A 27,791-nucleotide genomic window follows, 5' to 3' on the forward strand; every position below is an offset into this window, starting at 1 on the left:
GGCATCCATATAGTTATAATTGATGTCTGTCTGTCTGGAAAAGGTTTCAAAGCCATTTTCAAAGTTCTGAGGTTCCCTTGGCCCATAGTCAGAGACCTAATCTTGAAATTTAGACTACTGTACGTGGGACAATTGTGAATCTTCACAAGATTGGCTTCCAGTCAAACTCATTCCAAGAGCACAGGAAGTTACAAAGAACCCCAGAACAGTATCCAAGGATCTGCAGGCTTTGGCTAAAATCAGTGTTTATGACTCCATCATCAGAAAAACACTAGGTAAAATGGGATTCATGGGAAAGTCATGGCTCACTAAACAATGAACATTTATGTTCACCTCAAATTTGCCAAAAATGCACCTGGATGAAATCTGGACATCTGGGGCCATGTTCTCTGGTCAGTTGAATCAAAAGTGGAAATGTGGGGCTCCATGGAAGTAATTAAATACCAAATATTGCATTGAAGGATAAGAACCTCATACCAACTGTCAACCATGGAGGTAGTAATGTCATGTTTGGGGATGATTTGCTGACTCAGAATCTGGATGAATTGGAATACTGAAGGAAGCATGATTTCTGAGTCAGGGAATTCTGCAGGAGATTGTTAAGCCATCTGTTCATCAGCTGATGTTCAAGTGGGCCACGAAACAAACATGCAAGCAAGTGTATAAGAGAATGAATAAAGAAGAACAAATTCAGTGTTTTAGAATGGCTAAATCAAAGTCCAGACCTAATCCCTGTAGAAATACTGTAGCAAGGCCTGAAAGTAGCAATTTAAAAGTTAATGAAATGAAGTAGCTCATCATGGACGATTAGATCAAAATTTCTACAAAAAAATTGTGACTGATCATCAGTTACAGGAAGCTATTGCAGCTAAAGGTGATGCAACCAGTTACTGAATCTAAGGAAGTGATTACTTTTTCAGACTGGCATATCACATGTTGGATGACCTTGTTTTGTGAAACAAGTGAAACATAAGCACCAAATTGGGTATTACTTATTTATATATCAATAAATATATAATGTATTTATATGTATATACTGCATCTATATAGGACATCAAGCTCTAATACCATTCAGTGGCAAAAATACACAAAATTCTAAAATATCTGAAAGGAAATATATATTTTCACAGAAGCCTGCATGTTTGTTTATGTATGTCTCTTCCTGTCTATGTATACACACGTTCATTCAGGGGTGGGGGCTGTTGCTAGTTTTATGCAAAAGTTTTGTTCCTCTCATTCTTTTATAACATTAACTATCCATTCCCCTCCTCCACAATTCCCTAAAATTTGAAATTAGGTTTTGGGAGAGGATGAGACTTGAATTAGAATAGCACAAGAATAGTAGGACTAGGGTTTGGGATTGCAGAGAGGTAGAATGCAGCAATTAATAAAGAGAAAAGAGAAAATGTGAATTTGTAGATAATTAATTTAATGTCATACAAGAAAGAGTCTTCCTGCCTTTCTTCCAAAGATATCCCATAAATCTAACAAGCCTAGCCATTTATGATTTGACCTGAAGAGCGCTGTCATACCACAACTTGCTGGAGTTGAAGGGCATACTGTATCCAAAGTATTGCAACTTCAAGACAAACTTACTCTAGTTGATTCCACTGCCATTTATCTTGCACTCTGAGGGGAAAGATGAGAGGGGAACAAATGAGACTTCCAAACCTGGAAAGAAAATGGTGCTTGCTGTTCTCATTAATCTGTGGAAAGTGCTCCAATCATTCAAACAGCTTCTTTGCTGTTGCTCTGGTCTTCCTCCCCTCTCCCCTCCATCTCACAAAAAACCAGGAACCAGAACTGTTCCTTCTGTGCCTGAGGAGACTGAAGGAAGTCAAATCTGGTTTTATGGCCATGATCAGCAGAGCTGCTAGGGATTTTCATATTTCAGTCCAAGCTGCTTCTACTTTGCAGCTAGTATCATGACAGCACTTATTGTATGGCCAGGCATAGATGTGGGATTTTTCCTGCAGGTGGAGAAAAAAAAGGTGGACTATATAAGCTTTCATGCAAATCAAGGTAGTAAGTATGGCTTGCTTAGGATATTGGGCAGACTTCTGGATAAGATAAATAGAAGGCTCACTAAAAATGTTAAAAGTTAATAAATTTGAAAGAAAATTTGAGTCTATGCTGAACTAAAGAGTTTAGGAAAAAAATGGTTGAATCACATGAGAAAAGAATCCAAGCTTTCAAAACAAAAGATGTAGCAATTATAAAGGGGTTATCAGCATGCTTAGGGAATCAGCACAGATTCAAGGTCAGATGTGCAAAAAAAAGCTGGAGTTTTAAACATTCCATGCATAGTTCAGCAGCCTCTAGTGGCTGTTACACAGCAATGTTTTTGGGAGCTGTCTAATCTGAAAGAAGCTTTATTAGATATGTATGCAGTATATAGAGATCCCATCAAGAGGTTAATTTGATCATACACCAAACCCAGTTGTAGTGGTGTTTCTTTGATGATCACAATGAAATAACATCTTGCATATCCCCAGGCAAGCAATTTCTTTGGAATATGCTGGGGAAAAATGGCAATTTTATCTGCCTTCCAAGATAGTTTTAACAAGTAAGGAATTAAATTATATTCATGACACAGCAAGACATGTTTTAAAGACTTTTTCCTTTATGTTCCCATTTTTATTTTTTATTTTTATTTTACCTTTGTATTGTGGAATGAGAAAATTTCATGATCCTGAAGTTGCTGCCAATTATTTGGCAGACATGATAACCCACACTGATGCTGAACCATACAGCAAATACCAAGAGGATAATTTTCTTACTTTTATATCTGAATTTGAAGCAGATAATGTCTTGATTTTCTTATATCTTTTTTTCTTAGGTTTTCTTTCTCTGCTTTTTTAGAATGATGGGTTTTCATGTAATCAGATTTTTTTTCTTTTTAAAAAAATTATCAATTTTTGTTTTTTTAACTTTTGATTTATAATATAAAAGTTTCAGTTTTCTGGAATTTTTAAACTAGTTTTTGGACATAGTTATTTTTGACCTTGACCTAGGATCATGTTGGGCCTTTTTACTATAAAATTATAATACTTTAATTATTACGTGATGTTATTGCTATCATGAACTATTAAAGATATCTGCTGTATAGATTAAAGGTATATTGAATACTGAAGCCTGATGTAGGTTTTCCAGAAACCCATATTCTTCCTATAGATAGAGAGAGAGAGAGAGAGAGAGAGAGATAATTTTTATTAAGAATTGTGATTATAATAGTACAATCTAATACAACAGAAACCCATATTCTTCCTGATGAAAAATATTTCTACACAAAAAATCAGACTGTCAGAATTATATTTGTGACAATTCAAAATTTACCAAATGATTTGTTATGTTAAGAATTCTTCACACTTCATAGTTCAGCAAGAAATTTCAGATATGGAAGGTCTTGATTGTTAATAATGGTAATGGTCAGAGGGGTTTTATTTCTTTTATGGTTCAGAGATAAATTAGATGTTTTAAATGGATGTTTTGTGAAACTTTTTTTCTTTACAGGTAGTCCTTATCTATCTACATATCTATCTATCTATCTATCTATCTATCTATCTATCTGCCATCTCACAGAAGTGACTCTGGGCAGCATACAAGATTAAATGATATAATGATAGCTGGGGATATTCAGTATTGAGTTCCTCATTCAGCTTGATATAAAATTCTTTTTTAAAAAATCTATTCAAACAATTCAAATGGAAGGTTAAAAGTGTTAATAAAAGCATACATTGTATAAAATATGTAAGATAAAATAATAAAATATACAGTAAAAACAATAAGAGTACAAATAGTAGTAAATTTTTAAAAATATCACAGCAGAATTAACAGAACTTTAAAAGGTCTAAAGGAAACAAAGTGTCTTTATCTGGCACAGAAAAGCCCATAAAGATCACACCAGGTGTATCTCACTTGGAATGGCATTCTTAAGTCGGGGGGCTACCACTGAAAAGGCTTACTCCTGTACAACAGGGAGTTATTTTATTCAGGCATACAATACTTCATGCAGATGAAATCTCCGTTCTTATGGACTTTATTTACCAATAACAAGGATACACTAAATACTTTTTAAGATAATTATCTTTAATTATTTGAAAGCAAACATTAAAAAGATTTAAGAAAAAAATCAAGATTCCAACAACTTTTGTATACACTGGGGTAAACAGAAAGTATTTGGTCTATTATGTTTTGCAAAAAGCATAACTCTTTCCCAAACTGAATCAAAGATAACTTTTCTGGTATATACCAACACTTTCCATTTTCCAAATATCAATTTTTCCATAACAATTTTCCATAATTTTATTTTCCACAATCTAATAATAGAGACTCTGAATTTTTTCAATATTGTGCTATTATATCATTTAATCTTGTAAGACTTTGGGCAGCAAGATTAAATGATTTACAACATTAAATTATATAATAATAGCTGGTGATATTACTTCAGTACTGAACTCCTCACTCAGATTGAAATGCAATTTGTAAGAAAATTCAATCACAGAGCTCTAGTCCTTGTCTTATAATGGCAATAGGGACTGGGATTGCTGTCATTAAGCAATGCGGTTGTAAAGCACAGCTTCATGTGACCACACTGTTTGGCAACAGTAGTTCCAGCAGTCCCTGGTTACCATTGTTAAGTGAATCACTGTGGGTCATTAAGCAAGGACTTCATGTGATCACGACTTCCGACTTCCTGCCAGCTTCCCCATTGACTTTGCTTGTGGGAAGCCGCACAGCACTCACCTTCTTTCTGTGGCTAGCCAGAAGCCTTAACACTCTGTGTAAGAGCTACTCAATGGAATTCTTCTGAGTTCTTCCCAGAAGTCGAGCCAGGCATCCAAATTAAGCTACTGATGAGGGTTTTTTTCTGCAAAGGATCCAAGCTTGATAACAGTTACATATGCCAAACATCTTGGCACCCTAAGAATAGCTAAGCACAATGACACAAAAATGACAACATATGCATCATGATGTCACCATGCAAGTTCTACCCTTCATACTTGCATTGACATCAGGTGGAAGTATGCAAGGGTTGATGTTTGCATTATGATGCTGTGATGTATCTCTACCTTTTTCATCCCGTTCAGCTAAACAATGAATCCAAAGTAGGCATTTGGTTGCTTTCCTATTATGGCCCATGGATGATTCTTTTCATTCTTCCCAACCCAATGGAACTTTAGAAATAATTTTTTAAAGGAGCTTGGAATTCTGTCTGTTCATTAGCAGGATAGCTTTCCATAAACAGAACAGAAGCAACTAAATTTGGTGTGGTGGAACAAGCCATCAAATAAAAGATTGAGTTCACAAATGAGCCGGATCTGGCCAGGGACTGTGGAGAAATAAAAAAAATCTTTTTTTAAAAAAAAATCTCATTGCGTTCCAAGAGAGAAGCAATTGGACAGTGGTTCAAAATGCTGCCAATTGTTCCATTCTCAAGCCTCTCCCCTTCCTAGTCACATGACCCAGAATGGAGTTGCTTAAGGAGGTGGAAAGAAGCTATACTCTGTATGCACTGTTTATTTTGTTTCAGACTGAATCTTGAATCAACCCTAAAATCTCCAATTCTAACTGAATTAGGGCTGATTCTGGCAAGCCTACCCCTGTATAACCATGCTTAATTTTCTGTAACAGCTCTGTGACCAAGAAAATTGTTATATTTTTTAACTATATAGGTTGCTTAGTTTGATGACACAAACTACTGTTGCAGACATTTCACTTTCCTGAATAATATGCATTAAACATTATTTACTTTTGTAAAGCACTATACCAAGCAAAGGAGTCATTTAAGCTTCCTTAAAATTATCTAATCTGCAGGGGAGGGGAATGGGACTCAAGAAGTAAAGTTGACAGATGTTCCATTGCTTCCTTTTTCCCAGGACTATAATGATGAAATCCGTCAAGAGCAATTGAGAGAATTGTCATATTTAAATGGTTCAGAGGACTCACCTCGTGGGCGAAGTATTCGAGGAAGAGGAATTCGGATTCCTCCCACAGCTCCTTCAAGGTCAGTTGCTTTGTCCTTCTTTATAGGCACTATAAATAGTTTATAATAGCTATAATCTCAGCTACAAATGGTTTTGTTAGTAAATAGGTATATGCCACAGTTCAAAGATAACGGCTGAGAAGAATAAAAGAGAGAGTTTTGTTTATGCATTTGGTTCTAACAAAACCTTCCACTTAGTTATGATTACATTTACACAGGGGAACTGAAAAATGTCTTGTAAAGCAAGGAGACTAAAGAAAGTGTCTGGTTTTGTTCCAAACCCATGAACGTTAGTCCTAGCATAAATCCCAGTGTTTTCATATTTCAATAAACATAGCCATATCCACTGGATCCCTATGATCAGTACCCTCATCTTCACCAGCTTAGTGCCCTTCAGTTGTCTAGGGATTACAGTTCTCATAATCCTCCTGTTCGCCTAGCCATTGCTGGCTGGAGGTGATAGGAGTCACCTTCTAACATTTCTGGAGGACAAATGTCTATATAGTAGGGCCTTGCTTCTCTCTGAAAACCTGAAAGAACAATTTGGTTAAATGCTCATATTTCCGGCATGCCTTGTGCTCTGTTTAAAATAGGTTTTGGGATAACTTTATGGATGATGACTTATTCAAAAGAATAACAAAAAATGTCTAGACCCAGTACAATTACCATTTTAAAATCTAGTACAAGATTAAATTTATTCTTAATTTATGTTCAGCAGTCTCTCTATATACCACAGAAGAATTTAATTGACTGTAGATGGATTTTAACTTGCTACATGCAGAGGCTTCCAAATATAAATCTCATAGGGTTCACAAAGCTAACGTCTAAACTAAGCTTTTGCCTTTATCTGACATCCCGTATGGATTTGTCCCTCTTCTTTCATCGACATTTCAAGACGCTGATTGAAAATCGTCTTGCTTTTTCTTTCATTATAGCAATTTCCCTTTTCCATCAGCATACAGAAATCATAACATTTGCACAATCACCTTCTTCTATAGAGGATTGGTGCTGATATTCATTCTCTGTCTGGGGTGTGCAGTGTTCATCTACACAAGGAAACACTTACTTCAATAACATCTTCCCAAAACGTGGATATCAAAAATGTCCACAGCCAAGGTCAGCAGTGTGATCATAATTTAATTGTATGTGAACATTGTTACGTGTGCAACAAAACTCAGTTCAGCCCTTCATTACTCCAATTACATGCAATGTAATCCTTTTAATAAAATCAGGAATCTATTTTATAAGGTGGCTTAATTCATCTTACTACTTGCAGAATAGCTACATTTCATCTCCTGCGTTCCTTCTCCAAATGTTCTAAAGCTAACCATATTCCCTTTCTTAGCCATCTGTTCCCTCTCTGTAATAAATGCTACATTTGTAGCACAAAATCATATTCTTTGCAAGACCTTGTCAACAAGTCAGATTTTTGAAATCTAATCTTCAAGCCTAGTATGATTTCAGCTGAATTCCTGCAAAACAAATTATTTCCAGGAACCAGATTTTGCTTCACATGTTATTAAAAATGGTGCTTTGTGTCAAATCCAGATTATTATGGTGCATTTCTGATTTGAGATTTTTGAATAATATAGGGAAAGGCTGGGCATGCTTTGAAAATAATTCAGAAGAGGTTCAGACCTCACATTCTTGCAGCAGCTTTCTGCTCTTCGTTAAAGCAGTCTTTTTTCAGGCTACCTTGGCATCCTTAAAAAAAGATGCTATTTTAAGGAAACCACTCTTACAGCCACAGCACCTTTTTCAGGCTCGTGCAAAACCTAAAAGAATTGGGAGATTTAACAAATGGTGGCCTGAGGTCCAAAGCACTTATTCTGAATTATTTTGAAACTCTGCACAGTCATAATACACAGCATCGTTAATTAATATAGAATGAATATTCATCAGATATGCAGAGTAAAATAAAGTGATTTCTGATGAGTATGTTGAAATAAAAAGGTATTTATTTCAAATAAGTCTCGGGTGCACAAAATTTGTCTTATTTATGTAATTTATAATTTAAATTTATAAGACCACCAAACTCATGATGATTCTGGGTGGCATACAGTTTTAAAACAAAGCCCAATGCATTACATCAATTTTAAAAGAAGATGGCCATAGCCAAGGGAACAGACATACCACAAAGTATTACAAATAATCCAGTTCAGGGGGATGCATCCCAACCTAAGGCAGAACCTGGGGCAAAAGCCAGGTCTTCAAGACTTGTTTAAGGAACAGTAGGATTGATTTGTTCCAACTATGCCGAAAGGAACACTGACATATTCTGGACCAACCATAGCTTTGGAATGGTCTATGTAGAACATATTGCAATAATCCATACACAAGGTGACTGAGGCGTGACTGTGAGAAGGAACTCTTAGTCCAGGAAAGAGTTCAGTTGGCATACCAGATGAATCTAGACAGAAGGTGATAATGTCGAGCCTTGACACAGCACAAATCAGGGGCTTCAGGCTTGGCTTCTCCCCCAAGTGGGCTACACAAATAGGAGGTAAAGTACCACAGTATTGTGCCTCCCACTTCCAATTTTCAGAGTCAGTCTAGAAGGATACCATGGTTGATGATATCCAAAGCCATTGAAATATCAGGAAGAACCAGGAGAGTCATTAGAGGTCAAATAGTGTCATCAATACCATCTCCAAACTGCCTAATATGAGCTCTTACATGTATACTGGGAATCACTCCTTGTTTTTTCTCCAATGGTACTCTAGGCAACTCTTCTCTTATTGCATCGTCTGGAACTCCCCAGAAAACCAGAGAGAACCCCAGGACTGATAAACAGGGAGTGGCTTCAGAGGAGCCATCTAATCCAAGACCCTCAACATCCATTCATTCCAGGCAGAGGTTATACCTTCACTCAAACTGCCCACTAGATCCCCAGGAAAAATCACAAGCTCCCTCTGAAACTATCCAGATCCAACAGTGACCTGATACAGACCAATCTAAAAGACTCAGCCTCTCTATGGCAGGTGGGAAAGCACCAGCAAGTCAAAAAGCAACCAGAAAGTGATCTCACCATGACATGGACTAATCACAGTGTCCTCTACCTTAAGATCACATTGCAACTGCCCCACTACAAAACTCAGATGCAAAATAAACCTATATGCATTGGGCTTTCAATAACCTGGGCTAGGTCTATGGTTGCCTTGGTGAACATGAACTCCTGAGCCACTCCAGACTCTACACTATACAAAGTCAAATTAAAATCTCCAAGAAGTGTTAGAAACTCTACCACCAAGTTGGCAGTAGAGTCAGGCAGAGGTATTGCTGCATAGCAGGGAGGCTGGTACAGCAGCAATCAACCCACCTCTCCATAGAGCCTGACTTCAACCACAGGATCTCACAGTTGGATGTCTGTGATGCAGTGCTTCTGAAAGCAAATAGGGCTTTCTGGATAACACCTCTCATGTCCTGGGTTCATGACTAGGGCCATTCTCAAAACCTAGTTGGCCACATCTCCAAGAAACTAACACCACCTGTAGCAATACTTGTGACACCTTTCATTTTCTATGTGCTTTTTTCTGTTAAATACCAACATGGGGATGACACTGAACAATTGTCTGACCAATATTTGGAAGAATCAAAATAATATTGGATTGCCCTTTATCAAGCACTGTTGGAAGGCAATATGTGAAAAACCTAAAGGAAACCAGATATCTAGAAATGACAACTTTTCTACCTGGTATATGTGGCAATTCAATTAACACACTGATAAAACTGTTGAAAATGTTCCGGCTTACAAAGGGAATTTATTTATAAGTTATTACATTATGCCCTAGCCTTCCTCCTAGAAGGTCAGGACTACTTACCTGGTTCTTCTCTACCCCTCCCAATATTTTACTTCCTATGATGTGAGGTATTCCAGCTCAGTGAAAGTGCCTGGCCTAAGTTCATGACTAATTGATGAGAGTGACCTGAGTGTCTGCCATTTAAGTGTGCAAAACAAATGAATACAATAGCTTATCATGATTTTATGCCTTCTATGAATTCTTGTTTTTTTTTCCCCTGCTACAGCCTTGTCATGAGCTATAAATTCTGCATGAATGTTTCTGCAGAGCATTATTCCCCTAAAAAATTATTTACTTTATGTTGGAGAATTTCACTCCACCTTTTGACCCCAAGAGGTACCCTACTGTAACTTCCAATTAGAAATATAAAAATACAGTAAACCATATGGGATAAAAAATAAATGCAATGTATCATTTAAATAATTCAAACCCTAAAACAGGGGCAATAACCAGGTCATTTTCAATATACTTAGCCATAGCAGGAGATTAGAGCTGACCAATGATATAGTAGGATAAAACTTACTAGCCATCTTTCTAATATTCTAGCAATAGGCCAACCAAATGTCTTTTAGGAGTTGTCCATAATCCATGAGCTATTATGCAGAAGGCTTGCTAGAATGTCTCCATTAAGTTCATCTTTGGAGGCAAAGGAACTGGAGCAGAGCCTCAGAAGTTCAATGACAAGTTCAAGCACATTTGTGTGAGATGAAACAGTTGCAAATCCCTTAAGGGTATTTTAGATAATAACAGTAAGGCTGTGCAAATGCTGAAAATGATTTGGAAGAAGTGCTTTGGATCTCATGTGAGTGTGAGCACAGCACCTTTTTGCTATTTATTAAAGCAGCCCCTCTTTTTCCAGGCTTCTGACTAAGCCAAAAGAAAGGTATGATGCCTTCAACAATCACATTAATTTTAATGAATCCATGCTTAAAGGAGCCACACCTTTTTTCCAGCTTTGTCATTTTCCAGAATATCGCAACTGTCCTGAACTGTTTTTCCTTCAGGATTTCCATCCTTGGAATCCTTCAAGCTCTTGTGCTCTCTAGGACATTAATCTGATTATCTTCAGTTCTCCCTGCCTGCAGTATGGTTTATTCTAGGGTCACATGGTTACACACTCCCAAGGTTCCTACAGTTTCCACTTCCTCAACCATTTCTTCCCTGTTAAGTCCAGTATAGCTGATCCCCTCATTCTCTCCTCCACCTTTTGGATCATGAAGTTGTCTGCAGAGTACATCAAGAACCTGTTGGATCTCCTATGTGCCACAGAGTTTAAATCCCAGTTGATATCAGGGTAGTTGAAATCCCTCATTGCCACAGTGGTGTGCTTCCTGGACCCTTCAGCCATCTGATTATGAAGATTTCATCAAGAATTCTTCTGCTTGGTAAGGTGGCCTGTAGTACACACAACAGTGTCATTACTATTTCTTTTCCCCTTAGTATTGACCCAGATGCTTTCTGCAGGGTTTTCACCATAGTGTCATGAATTCCACACAGGTGTCATCATTCTTACACACCACACACACATACACATCTTTTGTTGGGTCTGTTTCTTTTGGACCTCTTTATAATCTGCCAGTATTATATCCCTATCTTGAGTTCCACCACATCAGGTTTCAGTAATACTAACAATGTCATATTTGTCCTCCCACTTCTCCCCACACCTGGGCTTTCATCATAGGGCTTTCAAGTTCTCCCTGTTTGTCCCCCATATTCTGAGCATTGGTGTATAGGCATCTAAGCCATTTAGCACTGCCCTTCTTAGGTTTGCCTGCTGCATCTCCTGCCGTATTCCTAAGCACTCTTTTCCTCTTGCACTTCCGTCTTTGTTGTAAGGTTTACTGTTGAATGGTAATGTGCATTCTCTAAATTACTGCCCCTCTCATCTGATAACAATTTAATGTCAATGCAATCAGTGCAGAAGTCTTTTTATGTATCTTTATAAACCTTTCATCTTTTTAGAGCTCCTTATCATTGCTCTGTTCACTATTAGGGGACGTGGGAGTACCGTTCCTCCACCACCACCCGGACGAGGAGCTCAAGTAACAAGAGGAACCCCAGTGACACGTGGAGTACTCCCAGTCCCATCTGTCACCAGAGGGGTCCCTACCCCTCGAGCAAGAGGCATTCCAGCAGTACCAGGTTACAGGGCCCCCCCTCTACCAGCACATGAACCTTATGAAGAATACGTAAGTACCTGTTTTCCAGCAACAAAAAGAAATGTCAGCTGTTAGTTATATTTCCTATTGCTGCAAGTGGTTATTCATAAGTTAACTGCACCCATAAAGAGCATTCACAAGAATCCCAAGGGAATTGTCTGTATTGATGAGACAGAGGCTGTATTAGCTTTTGCAGTTTTGGAGTTATTCAAGCCATGATCTCACCCCAAGTATGTTCTTTTGCAGATTGGTTCATCCCAAGCTAATGCTATTATCTGCGTAATCAAACATAATGCCTGCCTGCTTTTTTTGAATGGGTGCTTAGGCTTGCTGATTACATTAAGCCTGAAAGTCTAAGCTTTGAAAAATGTTATATGGATGTCTAGCCTTTATTTTAAAATTATACATTGATGTGTTAGATTTTATATCTTTACTTTTCCTCCAAGAGTTCAAGGCAGCACTTGAACTAAACTTTCTTTAGTTTTTCCCAGGACAGACCTGTGGAAGAGGTTGAGTTAAAAGCTAGCGAGTGGCCCAAAGACATCCAATGAAGTTTATTTGGAGTATACCAAATTACATCAATTTTCTTCACTTGTATTTTTTTGTTTTCAAGGTAACAACTGAGATTAGAGATTTATGGGCTCACCAGATAACTGCTGAGAGGGAAAAGTGCTTGTTGTTCATCAGTTTAAATGGTCAATGTTCAACAAAATTGTTCTCTTAAACTCTGACTGCCCCAAAACCACAGTTTAAAAAATACTCTTTTTAAAACAGCAGAATGTTGTTTTATTTTTAGTTAACTAAAAATACAGAGACAACACCAAAATATACCAAGTAACAACATTACAAGTGCATTATTGATTTGTTTGTTTATTTATTATTAAAGATAGAGCCCCACTTTTCTATTTTATAAAGAAATATATTATAAATAATACAACAAGAAAAGAAATATTTCAAAGCCGCTGATTTTTAGAGATGTTGTATAGAGATGAAAGTGTTGAACTAGGAGCAGGGAGATGCAGCTTTTAGTTCATCTTCAGCCACAGAAACTGACCGGATGACTTCAGGCCAGCCACTTTCTCTCAACCCGACCTACCTCACAGGGCTGCTGTTGGGGTGATGCAAGTGAAGGAAGGTCCCCATGAAAGCCAAGAGGAACTCCTGGAGGAAAGGCAGAATACTAATTTTATGATCAATCAGTTAGGGGTTAATATGGGCAGGGCACGCTTGTACAATACTTAGATTCAGAGAGAAGTATATTGTCTAATAAAAGATCAGATATATAAGCTGTGTGCACTCATGCATATAATTCTTTTCAAGCTAGGGACCGATCAGTAGTTCATCAGGAATGAATGGGAATGTTGATCTGTTTTCTGTTCAAAGGCATTCTTGCTACTATAATCATTTAATTTCCGTATGAAATCAGCAAAACAGATCATGGCCAACCAGTCCCCCACTGAGGTATATCATCTTGGTTTTGGAGCTTCAGATCTTGGTTTTGCATTTGTGCGGTTGGCTCAGATCTATCTCTCTCCCCCTCCAACTTGAGTGATGTGGGGCCATGATTGTTTAATCATCTAGAAAGGTAGGGCTTTCAAAGAGAAGGCTGCAGCCAAGCCACCTGCATAGTTCAAGCTCTTAAGGGTTTTGAAACAGCCTTTCCAATGCATTGATTTACTTTTTAAAAAAACAATTGATCTCTCATAGGTTCTTTTATTTTCTTTCAAGGAGAGAATGGAGGGATGTTCAATAGTTCACAACTGTGGAAAATCCCCAAGTAACAATATTTGGATGATGTCCTAAATAGGAAGTGTCAAAACTTTGCTGAAACTAACCTAGTTGCTTGGAAGCCTACTCAGTATGAATCTAGCAGTAGAACTGAGATAATTATAGGTTCTGATAAAAAGGTAGCACAGTTATTTCAGGTTTCCAACACATCTCCATAAGAGTGAGAGTTCCATTTATCTGAGGCATCAAGCTATAAATGTTCATCTCTATCAGTGCATAAATTATTTGGGGATCGTTGTGTGCTGGGAGTTCTAGAGGATGCAACACTGATCACAGATTAGAAACCAGTTTCTTCTATCAGTATCCCCAGTAAGTACCACTTACAGTAGATCACTCTTTTTGTTCATATTAAGGCAGGGTCTCTCAACCTTAGCAACTTTAAGATGTGTGGACTTCAACTCCCAGAATTCCCCAGCCAGCTTAAGATATCTAGAGCTTTATTTTGCCCATGGCCCTCTTCCGACCTCATTTTTCTCATGTGACCCCACCCCACCCGCTGTCCAGGTTCCATTACCAGATAAGGGTCATGGGACAATAACTGGTGTGTTTCCTGATTACTGTTAACAAGACAGTATCTGCAGTAGAATACAGTTTGGTTTTCTGCGGCCCACTCAGCATGTGCCATGATTCTGTGTCTATCTGTTGGTGCTCTGAAGAGGGAGCTTTCTTCCTACCAGAAATTTGGCTTGAGCAGCAGCATAATATAACTCTAGATACAACATCCCTTTTGTCTGGAGTCTACCAAAAACATCTGGGTTCAACCTTGGTTTTTATCCTGAGCAGATGCAATCGCTCATTCCATTTCATCTGACAGGCCAAACCAGAGAAATAAAATGAGAACTGCTGCTTTTAATGCTGGTTTTTCCCTGAGTTGTTTTTTAAACATAGCAAAAAATTACTAAAAATGAAACCTAATGTCACATTCAGCTCTTTAAGCTCCATTTGCTATTTGCATTTTTCAATAGTTTGGGGACAGATTAGAATGACTGTACTTATTCAATAGATTTATGGACAGTGTGAGCTTTATAACAGAAGACATTTTGTCACATTTTAATATTACTGCAGAAATATATATATATATACCAGTTATGGTAGAAGCTTTTATTCAAGAGAGAAGCTGAATTTTTGGGAACTATTTCATGATCAATAGGCCTGTGCAAATAAGATGAGGTGCCCATGGATCCCTTTCTTGAAGCCATGAATAGCAGGTACTTGAAAGCTTGGCATGAGTGCTTCAAGGCCCTCATGAGGGCTTTTTAGACATGCATGTGCATGTCCATGAATCCCTTCTGTCAGGACAGATGGCAAAAGTGACATGCCCAGGAGACTTGTGGGGAGGGACCTCAAAGCAGTCAAGCTGAACCTCTTGAGCGGCAACAGCTTTAAGGAATGGATCCAAAGGGACTCTTCACCTTCTGGGCAAGGTGCCCAGAGTCCCTCTTTAGGGGGAGATGGGCAGTAACAAAATTTGAATAATAAATAAATAAAATAAATAAATTTGCACAGTCCTAAATATATAATGTAAGGGACGCGGTGGCGCTGCGGGTTAAACCGCTGAGCTGTCGATCGGAAGGTCGGCGGTTCGAAACCGCGCGGCGGGGTGAGCTCCCGTTGCTAGTCCCAGCTCCTGCACATCAAGCAGTTTGAAAACATGCAAATGTGAGTAGATTAATTGGTACCGCTTCGGCGGGAAGGTAACGGCGTTCCGTGAGTCATGCTGGCCACATGACCCAGAAGTGTCCCTAGGGACAACGCCGGCTCTAAGGCTTAGAAACGGAGATGAGCACTGCCCCCTAGAGTCGGACACGACTGGACTTTACGTCAAGGGAAACCTTTATCTTTACCTTTAAATATATAATAATATCTAGTCCTGTTCTAGTGGTTTTTCTGGCACCATTTGGAGGCAATACAAAGTTCCATCTAAACTTTTGAATCTAAGAGGCAAACAGTATGAATGAAGAACTGATAGTAATTGAAAATGAGGACCACTGCTTACTTCTCTGACACATTTATTAAAACATTTCACAGGGCTTTCTAATGCTTCAAAACAGGTAAGCAGATGTACAGAAAAAACAGCCCCCTCTTGTATTTCTTTTTCCTAAATATTTGTTTCTTCAAAAATTTTGTCTGTAATAGCTCTGGTGAAATCCCTGCTTTAGAAGGAAAGGGAGGAAATCAACATCAGCCTCTTACTTTGCTCACTGTCCTTACAATCAGAAACTGTGCCAAGGTCATAATCCAGCCATGCTTGTGTGCTTATTCCTGGTTAAATAATGGGTAATAACAATTCCTTGAAGTCCCATTTATAAATAGCTAATCAACAGCACTACAGATATTTTTTATATCTGGCTAGTACACACCCAAGTGGAGTAGAAATAGAATACAAGTAGTAGTAATAGTTAAAGATGCAAAGCACCTCAGAAATACATTTACTTGTCTAAGTAAAAAATTAGGCAATTCATCATTCCAAAAATGAATATTTTGCATTGATTTACAGAGGAAAAGATAATGATAATCAGATATGGCAAAATAAGCATATTTAAATTCACTGCACTGAAAATAAAAGTTACCCTCCAATCAATTTATGTATCAAAAATAATACACCTATCTCTATTCTTTAAAATTATGTTTTTATTCATAGCTTTTCTGGTATTGTATGTATTACTTATTGCAAGCGTAGAAAATGAACAAAATGGTGAAAAACATACAGCATGCCCTGATGATTGGAGCAACCCAGACAATGAAACTTATTAGTCTGAATAGCATCTTGATTTTAAGTGATGGATTATCTTTACACCTAAAACATGGAGATAAAAGGCTAAATTATATTTTATTAATATGTGCAGTTTCTTGAAGATTCAGATGATATCCTTTCTAGGTAATGACAATAAACAGTAGCTTGATTATATCTTATGAAGAATTTATTAGAAGATATCAGAAGGCTAATATGAATAAAAATGCATCAAACAATAGCAGGAGTGAGAAGGTTTGTGTTCTGCTCCCATCCCTGCATTTAATAACAGGCTGCCATGGAATTCTTTGGGATTTTTTAAAAATTAATTTTATTTTTTTTTAATTACATCAAGAGAGAGGTTACTTGTTAAAGAACAGCCCAGATATAAAAGTTAGAACAACTATTTTTCAGGTTGTGGGAACATTTGTCCCAAAGGCTCAAAAGGAATGAAACTTTCTATAGGGAGCTAAGAGAGAGAGACATTGACAGTTGGCTCATTCTTCACAACCCTTGAACAAATCCTATTGCTTTTCATGGTGGACTACGCCAGAAATATTCCTGTTGTTTGAGGTGTACTTGGTGAAATGTGCCCCTGTTATTTTGAGGGCTGCTTCAAAAGAGAAACAGCAGCTAATCCAGTGCATCTAAGGAAACAAGCATGCTTAAAATTAGTGTTTTCTCCACATTTCTTCTTGGTAGGGGACTGCACAAAGAGATCTGCATACCCATCCCAACCGAGTCAACATATTCATGTAAAAGAAATTGGAATTCCGTTCATCAGATTCATGGAAAGGAAAAGAAAAGGCTGGATGAATCCATTCAGCTTTTGCCTCCCAATTAAACTGCTCCTTTAAGATGGGAGTAGGAAGCTTGTAGCCATTCAGACTTTGCTGTGCTATAACTCCCCATAGCCTCATTTCCCATAACCAATGGTGAAAAATGCTTGCTTAAAATACTTTGGGACACTTGCTTAGAAGGCCAGCTACTGCAGGCAATCTAGCACCTGTCAAAGATAATAGCGGAATAGTCATTATGTTTTATTACCTTGCATTGTGTATGCAGAAAATAATATTTAAATTGTACTTATTAGGTCATCTATTTAAGAGGGCCTTTTTGGTAGTTTCCCCCACCATCTATGTATGAAGGGATAATAAGCATATTTATCTGCTGTTCCATGGTGTGGCTTGTTTGGAAGTCACATGTGATAGATAGATAGATAGATAGATAGATAGATAGATAGATAGATAGATAGATAGATAGATAGATAGATAGATAGATAGATAGATAGATAGATATTTGTTTCATTGGTTTTTTAAAAAGCTTGAATTCCTTGGAGGCATATAAAAAACATTAGGAAACTTTATAGAATGTATAATTCAGTTTCAAAGCTAGAATTTGTCCATATTGCTCTGTGGCCAGAAAGGGCTGACAACCATTTTTGGAAGGCAGAAACTGGCAACATCTCCCTTTATTAGTCCTCCACTCACTGTCAAGGTAACCTTAGCACACATTTTCCTACTCCACTTCTGAAGTACCCCTTTCCGTATTATGTTCCCTTTGCTGACTAAGGGCCATAATAAAATTGATCTGAATCTATTGTGTTGCCACAAGTGCCCTATCTTATTTTGAACAGCAGGCTTCAATTTGTTGCAGGCTAAAGCCAGCAGTTCACTGACCACTTGGTGGAGGCAGAAACACTCCTTCAACTGAATCAAAGTTTAGCATGGCTACAAGGTACATACATGCACATACACAAACACATACACACATGTGCACACAGACTTTAAAGTATGTATATCCAGGAAGACTCACCCACTGAAAGAAAAGAGAAAGAGGAAAGAAAAAGATTCTCTGCTTTCCCAGAAGAGAGAGAAGAGAGGGCAAGTGGCAGGGGAACTGTCCAACTGGGACACATGGTAGTCTGTCGTACAGATTGAATACACTGTGAACTGTTGCCAAAGTGTCTCTGAATGGACAAGATTTTCTTAAGCCAGCTTAGCATCAAACCTGTATATGTTATGTGAACCCAGCAGATGAGTTCAACAAGGTGGACTCAAATTTGTGGCTGTAAGACTGCAGCCCCAGCTAGATGTAACTCACTGGTAATCTTCACCTTGATCTGAGCTCAGCCATATAGTTGAGTGACCCTTCCTTTGTTCATTTGGACAATTCAACAGTCTATGGAAGAAAATCAGGTCTAGCACATTTCTGCCCTAAACCTAGTTTTCCTCATCTGAAACTTTTTAGCATGTAATGGACCATAAAGTACACATTATTTTTTCTGAATGTTTTCTTAGGTCAAGTTCATGATTTGAATCACAAGAGATTATTTCTGTATAAAACAGAATGCCTCTTTCAACTAAAAAACTAGGTAATATGTTTCAGCTGTAAAAGATTTTACTCTTCACCATCAGATAGAGTTTAAAGGAAATGCTGACATGGCCTAAAATGCAAAGTTACTATGGTTGATGTTAATACAATACAGTCTAATATTTATATAGATATATAGTAATCTAACTAAAGAGTAACTGCCAGGGGTGTTAGCTGGCCTTCATTTGGCCGCTAAGAATTCATATTGCCTGTCTTGTTTTGCAAATTTATTTGTTGCCCTGTAGCAGAGGCTCTAAGTTGACTTTTCTGTGATGCCTTGCAGTGGTCTTTCTCATGGTTCTTTCAAAGACTACAATCCAGTACTTCTTTTTGCTCCAAACCAGGGTTCTTTTTTCTGTTTCCCACTATCTCCATAGATTTCTTTTTTAATTAAAACTACCTGATGGGGATGATCCAGAAGAGTTTTTGCCTTCTGTCAGTGCAATTATAAAAGTGAATTTTATTTCAGCTGTTAAAGATACATACTTGAATGGTTAGCCTGCATCCTTAGGGACACATACGGTGATTTCAAAAGCTCACTCAAAAAGATCAGTTTAGATCTCTGGTAAGAACTCTCTATCCATCCCCTACAGCCTGTTGTTCACAAGAAGGAGTGGTGATGATGGAAGTGGTATTAGAGAATTAGTGTCCCTATCACGTTGGGGTTTCTGTCATACCACAGGCTTATGGTTCACCATCAGAGGAAGAAGAGGAATAGGGAGAGGCAGTAGAAAGACTTCACTCTGAGCAGCTGGACATAACAATAATGCCAAGACAGAGTTCGACTTCACTTTTCCAGATTCTTCCTTGCAGCCTTGTACACGAAGCTAGAGCCCCAACTGCCCAGCCCTCTTCATGTAAATGTGAGTTTACATGAAGAAACACATGATTTACATGGTCTGGATGGTCTGTTGGCAAGTCAACTGTTGCCCCTGAGTAGCCTTGCTCCTGCTGTCTGAGTTCTCTGAACAGTGTTTAAGGCCCTATGCGAATATAGCCTGTTGCTGAACAGCTCAAGCTTACCTGACCTACCAGCCATGCTAGATTTCTTAGAAACCTCAATCTTTTGCCTTGACTTGACAACCCCATTTACCTACAGTATTCTCCCTCCCAGCTATTGAGAGAATAAACTTTGCATATTTGATCACATTTGATCTGGAGTGTTCAAGATTCCCCAGCCCCACTTACAATATGACACCCCATAAATTACTTTGAGGGTTTTGTGGCCCTTGGCTATGAAAACATGTTAATTACTGTTAACCACTATCTATTTTTCTTACAGAACATTAGCCTGTTCCATGGAAGGTTGGAACACATTTGCTAACCTCTCTGAACACACAGGATTGTCCAAGGAGGGAGTAAAGTTTCAGTTACTCTCACTGGTAAATTAGAGGGTTAGCCAAGTACCAATTGCTCAATCTCAAAATCAGTTGGATAGCTTAACTGCTCTGTTTAACATCAAATTACTCCTTTTCAATTTTTTTCTACTAGTATTTTTATTTTATTTATTTTCAAACTTCTACTACTGCCCATCTCCTGCCAAGAAAGGGGAACTCTGGGTGGTTTACAATAAAACCAGAATTAAAATCATAAAATATAAATTACAATAAATAAACCAATAAATAAGAATAAGATAAATACCAAACCCAAGGGGCAATGTTCTTATTCGATGGGAAAGATCTGTGGTGCTAGCCACCCCCAAGATGAGCTATTACTTCTCCCACCCCAAGCGAGGTGGCAGAACCAGGTATAGCTCAGTGTCCTCCTTCAAGATCTTTCTGTTTCATTCTCCTAAGTTCCTTCATAGATTAAAAGCTCAATGATGCTGGAGTAGAAAATGTTATGCATTTGTATCATTTTCTGCTTGGTCTTCTCTAGGCCAGTTCTTTCCTACCTGCTATTTCCTGGACTTTCTCCACTATATGGATTTTGTTTGTTTGTTTATGGCTGGTAGAAGTAGGAGAGATTGGCAAGAAGAAGTAGAGGGGGTAAGGTATGAGCCACTTCACATTTTTCCCAAATCAAAGGGAGCTGCACCAAACCTGAAATGGAACATCCATGTAAGCTTTCAATGTTCTTTCTTGTTTTTTCTATTCTTCCTCATTAGTGTTTTAATGCTTCTCAAGGAATCCATTTAGCACTTAGATGGCAGAAAAGATTAAAAGGCCCCCAGTCTAGATCAGATATTCTGTCTCCTTCCCTTTTCCTTTTAATTGGTTACATGCTTTCTTTAGGAACTTCATGCATAGATTTCCACAGTGCGATATCTTTTTATAGGGAATTGAGAGGGGGAAGGAGTGCTTTGTTCTTCTCCTCATTCTCCCATTCATGTGGAACTTTATTGTAGCTGTGGCAGAGTTCTTGATGTCTCCTTGAGAGCTAAGAACACAGCAGTTGGAACATTTTACACATCACTGAATCAAGATTTTGGTGATAACATCTGTAATCCTCTTAAGTATATGCTGTGAGAACAGACATCCTAGCATCAACCAGTTCACACAAGAGGTTTGTGGCCTATAATACAGAGTTTCTGTCATGGTCAGATGAACCCAATAAACTGCTCCCATTTTAGGATTGCATAACTGTTTAAGTAAACTTCTGGTCAAGCTATTATCCTCCATGTTTCTCTTGACATCAAACCAAATTTGGTAGGATTTGAGGTCCTACCTTGTGGAATTTTTAAAAAGATGCTGTCATCCCACCCCAAATAGTTTTGATGGTTTAAAAGAAGGTAGAATTTTAAAATGCACCTGCATTTTTAATTGTGAGGTGAGAACTGACCATATGCAGTGCTAAATTGGAGAGAGCAGCAGGATAATAATGCAAAATCTGATTCTTCAAATAGCGCTGCTCAGTTTTGGCTGACAAGGTCCCTATGCAGGGTGATGTCTTGCTAAATGATTAATGTGCTCTCTTGCTAATAGTGAGGTAGAAGTGCAAAAATATTAACAGCCTCTTGTGAACCTACCTGCTGTAGTATCTAATATGATTCAATAATGCAGTGCAGTAATATCATTATATTTTAGGAATGAATAATTGGATCAAGTCAGCATAGAGGAAATTTGGAGAAAGGGTTATGACAGCTCACTGAGTGAAATACATTCCAAACAAATCTTTTCACATAGCATACTGTTGCTGCTGACAGACTTTTGTAAAAAATACAAACAATATTATGTGCATATACACAGACATCTCATTTTAACCCGTAACTAGTGGACTTAAAAAAAAACCCTCATACTCATTGTTATACGGATGTATTAAGGACATGAAAAAGCATTTCATAGTTTCACATATTCCAGGCCTTTGTGATTCCTCTTTTACACATTAACAAGATTCTTGACAGTTCTAGAACTAATCTCAGCTCTTGTTCTGTTTTTTTGCCCATCACTAAGGATAAAATCTCATCTCCAAAAAGTTTTTGCCTAGTGGTAGATAAATTCACACAGGCAGATTCTGGTAACTTTTATTAACCAACAACTCAGCTGCATGAGTATTGCACAGATCTGTTGTGCAGAATGCATTTGAAGATATCCATGTTGTAACTACAGAACTCACTGGCAGGCAAAAACTTTTTGATGGGCAAAAAATGAGCAAAAGCCCTAATCTCAAATAAATAATTTCATATAATTTTGAATGTCTTCAATCCTAATAAAAATCTAGAAGGTGCTAGCTCCTAGTCCATTGCAGCTGAAAATGTAGTTTAGCTCTTTAACTTGTAATAACACTGAAATGAAAGTTGACTTTATTCTAAAGCATAATGTCTTAGATTTGACCTGACCTCTACACTGAGATTTTGAGCAATTACTTAAAAAGTTAAAAAGCTAGATAATGTTCCTGAAGCATTTAGTTAGAGTATTAGAGCAGAATTATTCTCCACACAGAGCTCATGTTGAGAAAAGAAACTGGCACTTTGGTACATTTCTTCAAGTCTAACTGCTGGCAGATCAGGAGTTATTTATTTATTAAAAAGATGTACAGGGCCATGCATCTTGGAACACAACTCTGGGTGGCTCACAACAACAATAACCCCCCCCCCCAAAAAAACCCAGTTTAAAAAACCCTCTAAAAACAAAGAATCCCATGCCTCAGCCAACAAACAATCCATAGGCTCCTATCTCACACTACCCCAGTGCCTGGGGGAAAAGCCAGTTCTTTATGGCTTTCTTGAAGGCTAAAAGGGTGGGAGCTTGCCGAGGGTGGAGGCCACTATAGAAAAGGGTTATTTCCTGCTACACTTTTTATGCCTTAATTAATATGAATATATAGCAAGACATTAAAGCAGGTGAGAACCCTAAAGGCATCTTGCTCAATAGTCCTTCAAACACAGCAGCCAACACTGAGCCTATGATTGTATCACATTCAAGAAGGTCTCATTCATTTATTCACTTACTCACTCATTCATTCCATGTATTGAAGTGCCTGCAGAAACTTTTATGGCTCATGAAAACCACTGATAGAACCACAGGCATCTGTTACTTGCTGCAATTATTAAAAAAAATGACAAAGTGTGTGTCATGTCATCAAAACCCAAATCCTAGGCTTTTGTACTTGCATCCTGAAGTTGGACATGAGAACATAAGTCATGGGATTTGGGTTGTGATGTCACAATGCATGTATTGTCACTTCTCCCCATGCTACCTCCAAACAGACCTTGTGCTTCTCTTGGTACTCCAGGAGATTCAAGCAAAAATTCAAACTCTAAGCTAAAACATACATGCACACCACACACACACATAAAAGGGAAAGCACTGCAATTTAGCCATTCAAGCATATCATTATATGCACATTAATTGGCTTCTTGCAGAACAGCTATTGATTTAAAAGTGCAGAAGTAGTTTTGCTATTAGAGTACATATTTAATGATACCATTTTTTCTTCTCTCATTAGATTATATTGACTTTTTATGAAAATGACAAATTATACTATTATAGCACGATGCTGAGCTGTAACTCACAAGCATTGAGTATCTTCTAACATCCTATGTATTTTAAGGTACCTGCTTAATTGAGTCACAGTGATCTACAATGTCTTTATATATTTCTTTATTCAATAAGAAAAGTCCTCTGAAGAATATATTAACAAAGCATTCCATAGTAACAGTACATAACTTCAGTAATGAAAGAATACATCAGAAAGATGAAATGGGCAGAGAAAACAAAGAAAATTCACATACCTCAAATTGTCAGTGAAGAATAAAAGCTGTTTCAATTTAAAATTAAAAAGAAAGATGGTAGAGCAAGAAAAATAAAAGAACAATCTTTGAAGCATACCTTCCTTCCCCAGCAACTGCACTCTTTTTTTCTAATATCACACCAAACTGAACAGCCTTTTCTGTATTTTACCCAATGGGCTTATGAAATTATTGTGTCCGGACATTAAAGGTGTGGTTGAAGAACAGCCAAATCAGGCAATGTGGCCTCTTGGACAGAGTATAAGTATTTAATAAAGGGGACTTGAGGATTATGAAGTGGCCTTTGGCCAGCCATTCTCAGCCACACAGCTCACAAGAATCTTGTGGTGCACTTTTTTAAAGTGGGGGAATACCTGATTGTGTATGTCAGTTTCCTTGGAGGAAATGAGGAATAAAGTTGTTAATCATAATCAAATATTATGTTTTAGAAAGGTTTGGTATTACACCAAGGTAATTTTTACCTTTATTTATATTATTTATTATTGTATTTTTATACTGTGTATTTTATGGTTGTTGTTTTTAATTGATTGTTGTAAACTGCCCAGAATCCCCTGATGGGAGGAGATGGGCGGGGACAAATTAGATAAATAAATAAATTGTGCAAAGAAATAAACTGTGAAAGGGGTTATGACACTATTCCAAGAATACACTGTATAGGTAGTCTTTGCTTAACGACAGTAACTGAGTCCAGAATTTCTATCACTAAGCGATATGGTCATAAAGCTCAACATCATGACTTCCTTATTATTATATATTAACAAGTAAATATATTGTAAAAGGTAACCTGCACTAGTCCTACATTTTGAGATTTTTGCCTTGTTCACATCTTTTCCTCTAGACCTGATAAAGTGTAGTAACATGGAAAAGACATAGCCATTAAGTAAATTTTTTGCCTTTCCAAAGGCAAGGTAATTTTTCACTGAAACTTTGCCAGCAAGGTTTTCTGGTAATCCAAAAGATTTTAGTTTTTCTTGTCCTTGCCCAGTAATAGAGACAAGCACATAGAAGGATCAATAAGAAAGAATAGGGTACTAGAAGAGAAAAAGTAGATTCTGATTTTCATTGCTTTCTTTAAACTTTCTTTTAGACTTTTTTTTCTGGAAATGATTGTTGGGCAGTGCTGAATAGTATAATAACAGTTTAACTAACTGGAAAATGGCAGTTCTATTTATAAAACAGGACTGCTGTTTGCCAGAAATCTTAGACACACAAGCTGGCAATGTAAACTACAAAGTTTATTCTGTGCTATTATTGTTCCAGCCATGGGGCCCACAGTGCTTGAGACACAAGTTAATTCTGCTGCCTTAGCCTTGAATTTTGAAAATAATCTGCATAACAGTGTTGATAAATGGAATGTAATTGTTGAAAGTCAACATTTAAAAGTAATTCCCTGCCCAAAGCTCGCTCTCATTTCTGCATCACCAGCATCAATTCCCTCCAACCCCAATGACTGGCTTTATTTTGGTTTCCAGCATTATGTGGAGACAGCAACTGGTAAGTGAGCCTAGTTGCTTGCATGCTGAAAGAGCAGTTCTGTCAAGGAGCCATTAGGGTTTTATCAAAGGAGTTTTTTGAAAGAGATGAGGTAAATCATAAAGGTCATATTTGTGAATATTTCTGATTTATGATTCCATCCTTTTTTTTCATACTGATGGCTCTTACACATATTTTGCTGTGAGAGCAAATTGCCCTCTAGATTAGCTTTCTTGTGTGTGTGTGTTTTAAATAATAAATGGGAACTCCAAATGAATCACAGTGTCAATCATTTGAGAATCAGCTATATTTTATAAAGCCCAAGCATTGCCATATGTACAATCAATCAATTTTGAATTATAGCAGTCATGCACAAGTTATAACTCTGAGATGCAAGTAGTAAGTCAGACACATTAATAGCCAGTTGCCAGGGGAGCCAAAACTTCCCACATGTAACCCAGACCCTTTTTAATAATGTTAGTGTGTGTCTCTGTTCTAGTTCTTTTGACTGAAGAAAAATTACCTGTTAGCATGCACATGCATGCATTTTAAGTAACATTTAGATTAATTAATCCAAAATAATTGTAATGCAGCTGTTTATCCTTAAATGTGTTATTACCAAAAGCACTTGGGATTAAACAGTAACCACACAAATCTTTGGGAAGAAGTCAGTGGGAATAAGTAGTCTTCCCTTAACAAAGAAGGAAGTTACATCAACATTAATAGATAGTATTCTATTCCAGGTCAGGGAATATTTAAGAACATGTATGGATGCTTAAGGAAAATGGCTGCCATGAGAGAGGCAGATCCATCACAAAGTATCTGTCACAGGGAAAGAGGCCAGTCACAAAATACCAATTGTTCACTATCAACCCTTAGGTTATTTCTGCCATGTTGTTGTTGTTGTTGTTGTTGTTGTTGTTGTTAGGGAGATAGACCTATATGGTCCATGTGGCTTCCATGGGCTTTTTGGAAATAAAGATTCTAATGGCTAATGCTTTGTTTTGAAACATGCCAACTTCCTTTAAAAATTGTTTAAAATTGAAATGATATAGAAAACGAGAAAGTAGAATGTGTGTCATAGATATGAGCAGTTTAATTTAACTACTTACCATCTAATTACACAATTACTTTGTGTAATTCCATCCCATAGTTGCCCCCATGCCATTCTTATAACAGTAATGCTTTCTTCTCATGCAATTTTAGTGAGCCACGTGGTTCTTGCATGTTATATTAGCAATGGCCCTCCAAAAAAAGGGAGAAGACATGATAGATGGAGCAATTATGTGATGGTGCATGCTAGACAAATTATGGGAGAATAAGGTGAGTATCACAGTGCCTCAGTTAATGCATGAAACCTGCCTGCATCCCGCAAGAAACAATGACAGGAATAAGAAAGCTGGCAGAAAACTCCAGAAACAGGGTAGTTTGGAGCCAAAAACATAAATAACTGAAAACTGTAAGCATTTATACAATTTGTAGTATATTTATTTAATATCATGAAGTGGCAATCGATAGGTATACAATATAAAATAATATCAAATAGTCTTAGAAATGTAGGTACATGGCAGATCTAAATTATATTCCTGTCATTATAGAAATAATTAATGTTAGCATCCAGCAAAACACTCTGAGTCAGCTGCATATGATATTCTGCAAATATTAACTCATTGTTTCATGCTCCATTGTTAAAATAAGACCACATAAGATCTTCAGTAGAAATTCTAAGTTAATGTCTTGCTTTATTTCACTTAATCCTAGGAGTCAATTGCAAGTATTAGTCTCTATAAGAACTGAAAAATTGTCCAAATACTCTATAAGTTCATTAGAGCTTTATTGTCTTGCTATTGAGTGCAGTTCTAAAGGAAATAATCCTCCTATTCTATTTTGTCAAATTCCACCCCCAGCAAAAAAAAAGCCCAACCCCAAATCCATTATTTATTTATCCTGGCCCCAGTAATGTTCATCAGATACTATCAGATTTTAACTCATGTATATTTTTTATACTTCCCTAAAATTCAACTGAACTTTTTAATATTTTAATAACATGGTTATGCATTAAACAGCATATTCTCTTTATGAACGTATTCATTTAAACCAAATTTTGCTTGTAAGCTTTTTATATGTGTGTTATATTCACTGTCACGCAACATCTTAGGTTCTGTTAAGTGTTAACTCCCCATTAATAAGCTATTACATATTCATGTTTCATTTGGTTTATTTGTTGATGTTTTGTGCTTGTAGGCAGCCTAATTTTAAACTGTAAAAATCCCTTTCAGTTCTCAATGAA

The 27,791-nt window shown here is 37.3% G+C and overlaps 1 protein-coding gene across 1 annotated transcript in view; it reads left to right on the forward strand.

The window, feature by feature from the left end:
• Window positions 1-27,791, forward strand: part of KHDRBS2 (KH RNA binding domain containing, signal transduction associated 2) — a 412,831-nt gene that overhangs the window by 284,203 nt on the left and 100,837 nt on the right. The window contains exons 5-6 of the mRNA XM_063291122.1: window positions 5,880-6,007; window positions 11,780-11,975. Coding sequence (XP_063147192.1) covers window positions 5,880-6,007; window positions 11,780-11,975 — 324 coding nt within the window. The remainder of the gene's footprint in view (window positions 1-5,879; window positions 6,008-11,779; window positions 11,976-27,791) is intronic.

Source organism: Candoia aspera, chromosome 1 (assembly GCF_035149785.1).
Source record: "Candoia aspera isolate rCanAsp1 chromosome 1, rCanAsp1.hap2, whole genome shotgun sequence".
In the NCBI taxonomy this organism is placed as follows: Eukaryota; Metazoa; Chordata; class Lepidosauria; order Squamata; family Boidae; genus Candoia; species Candoia aspera.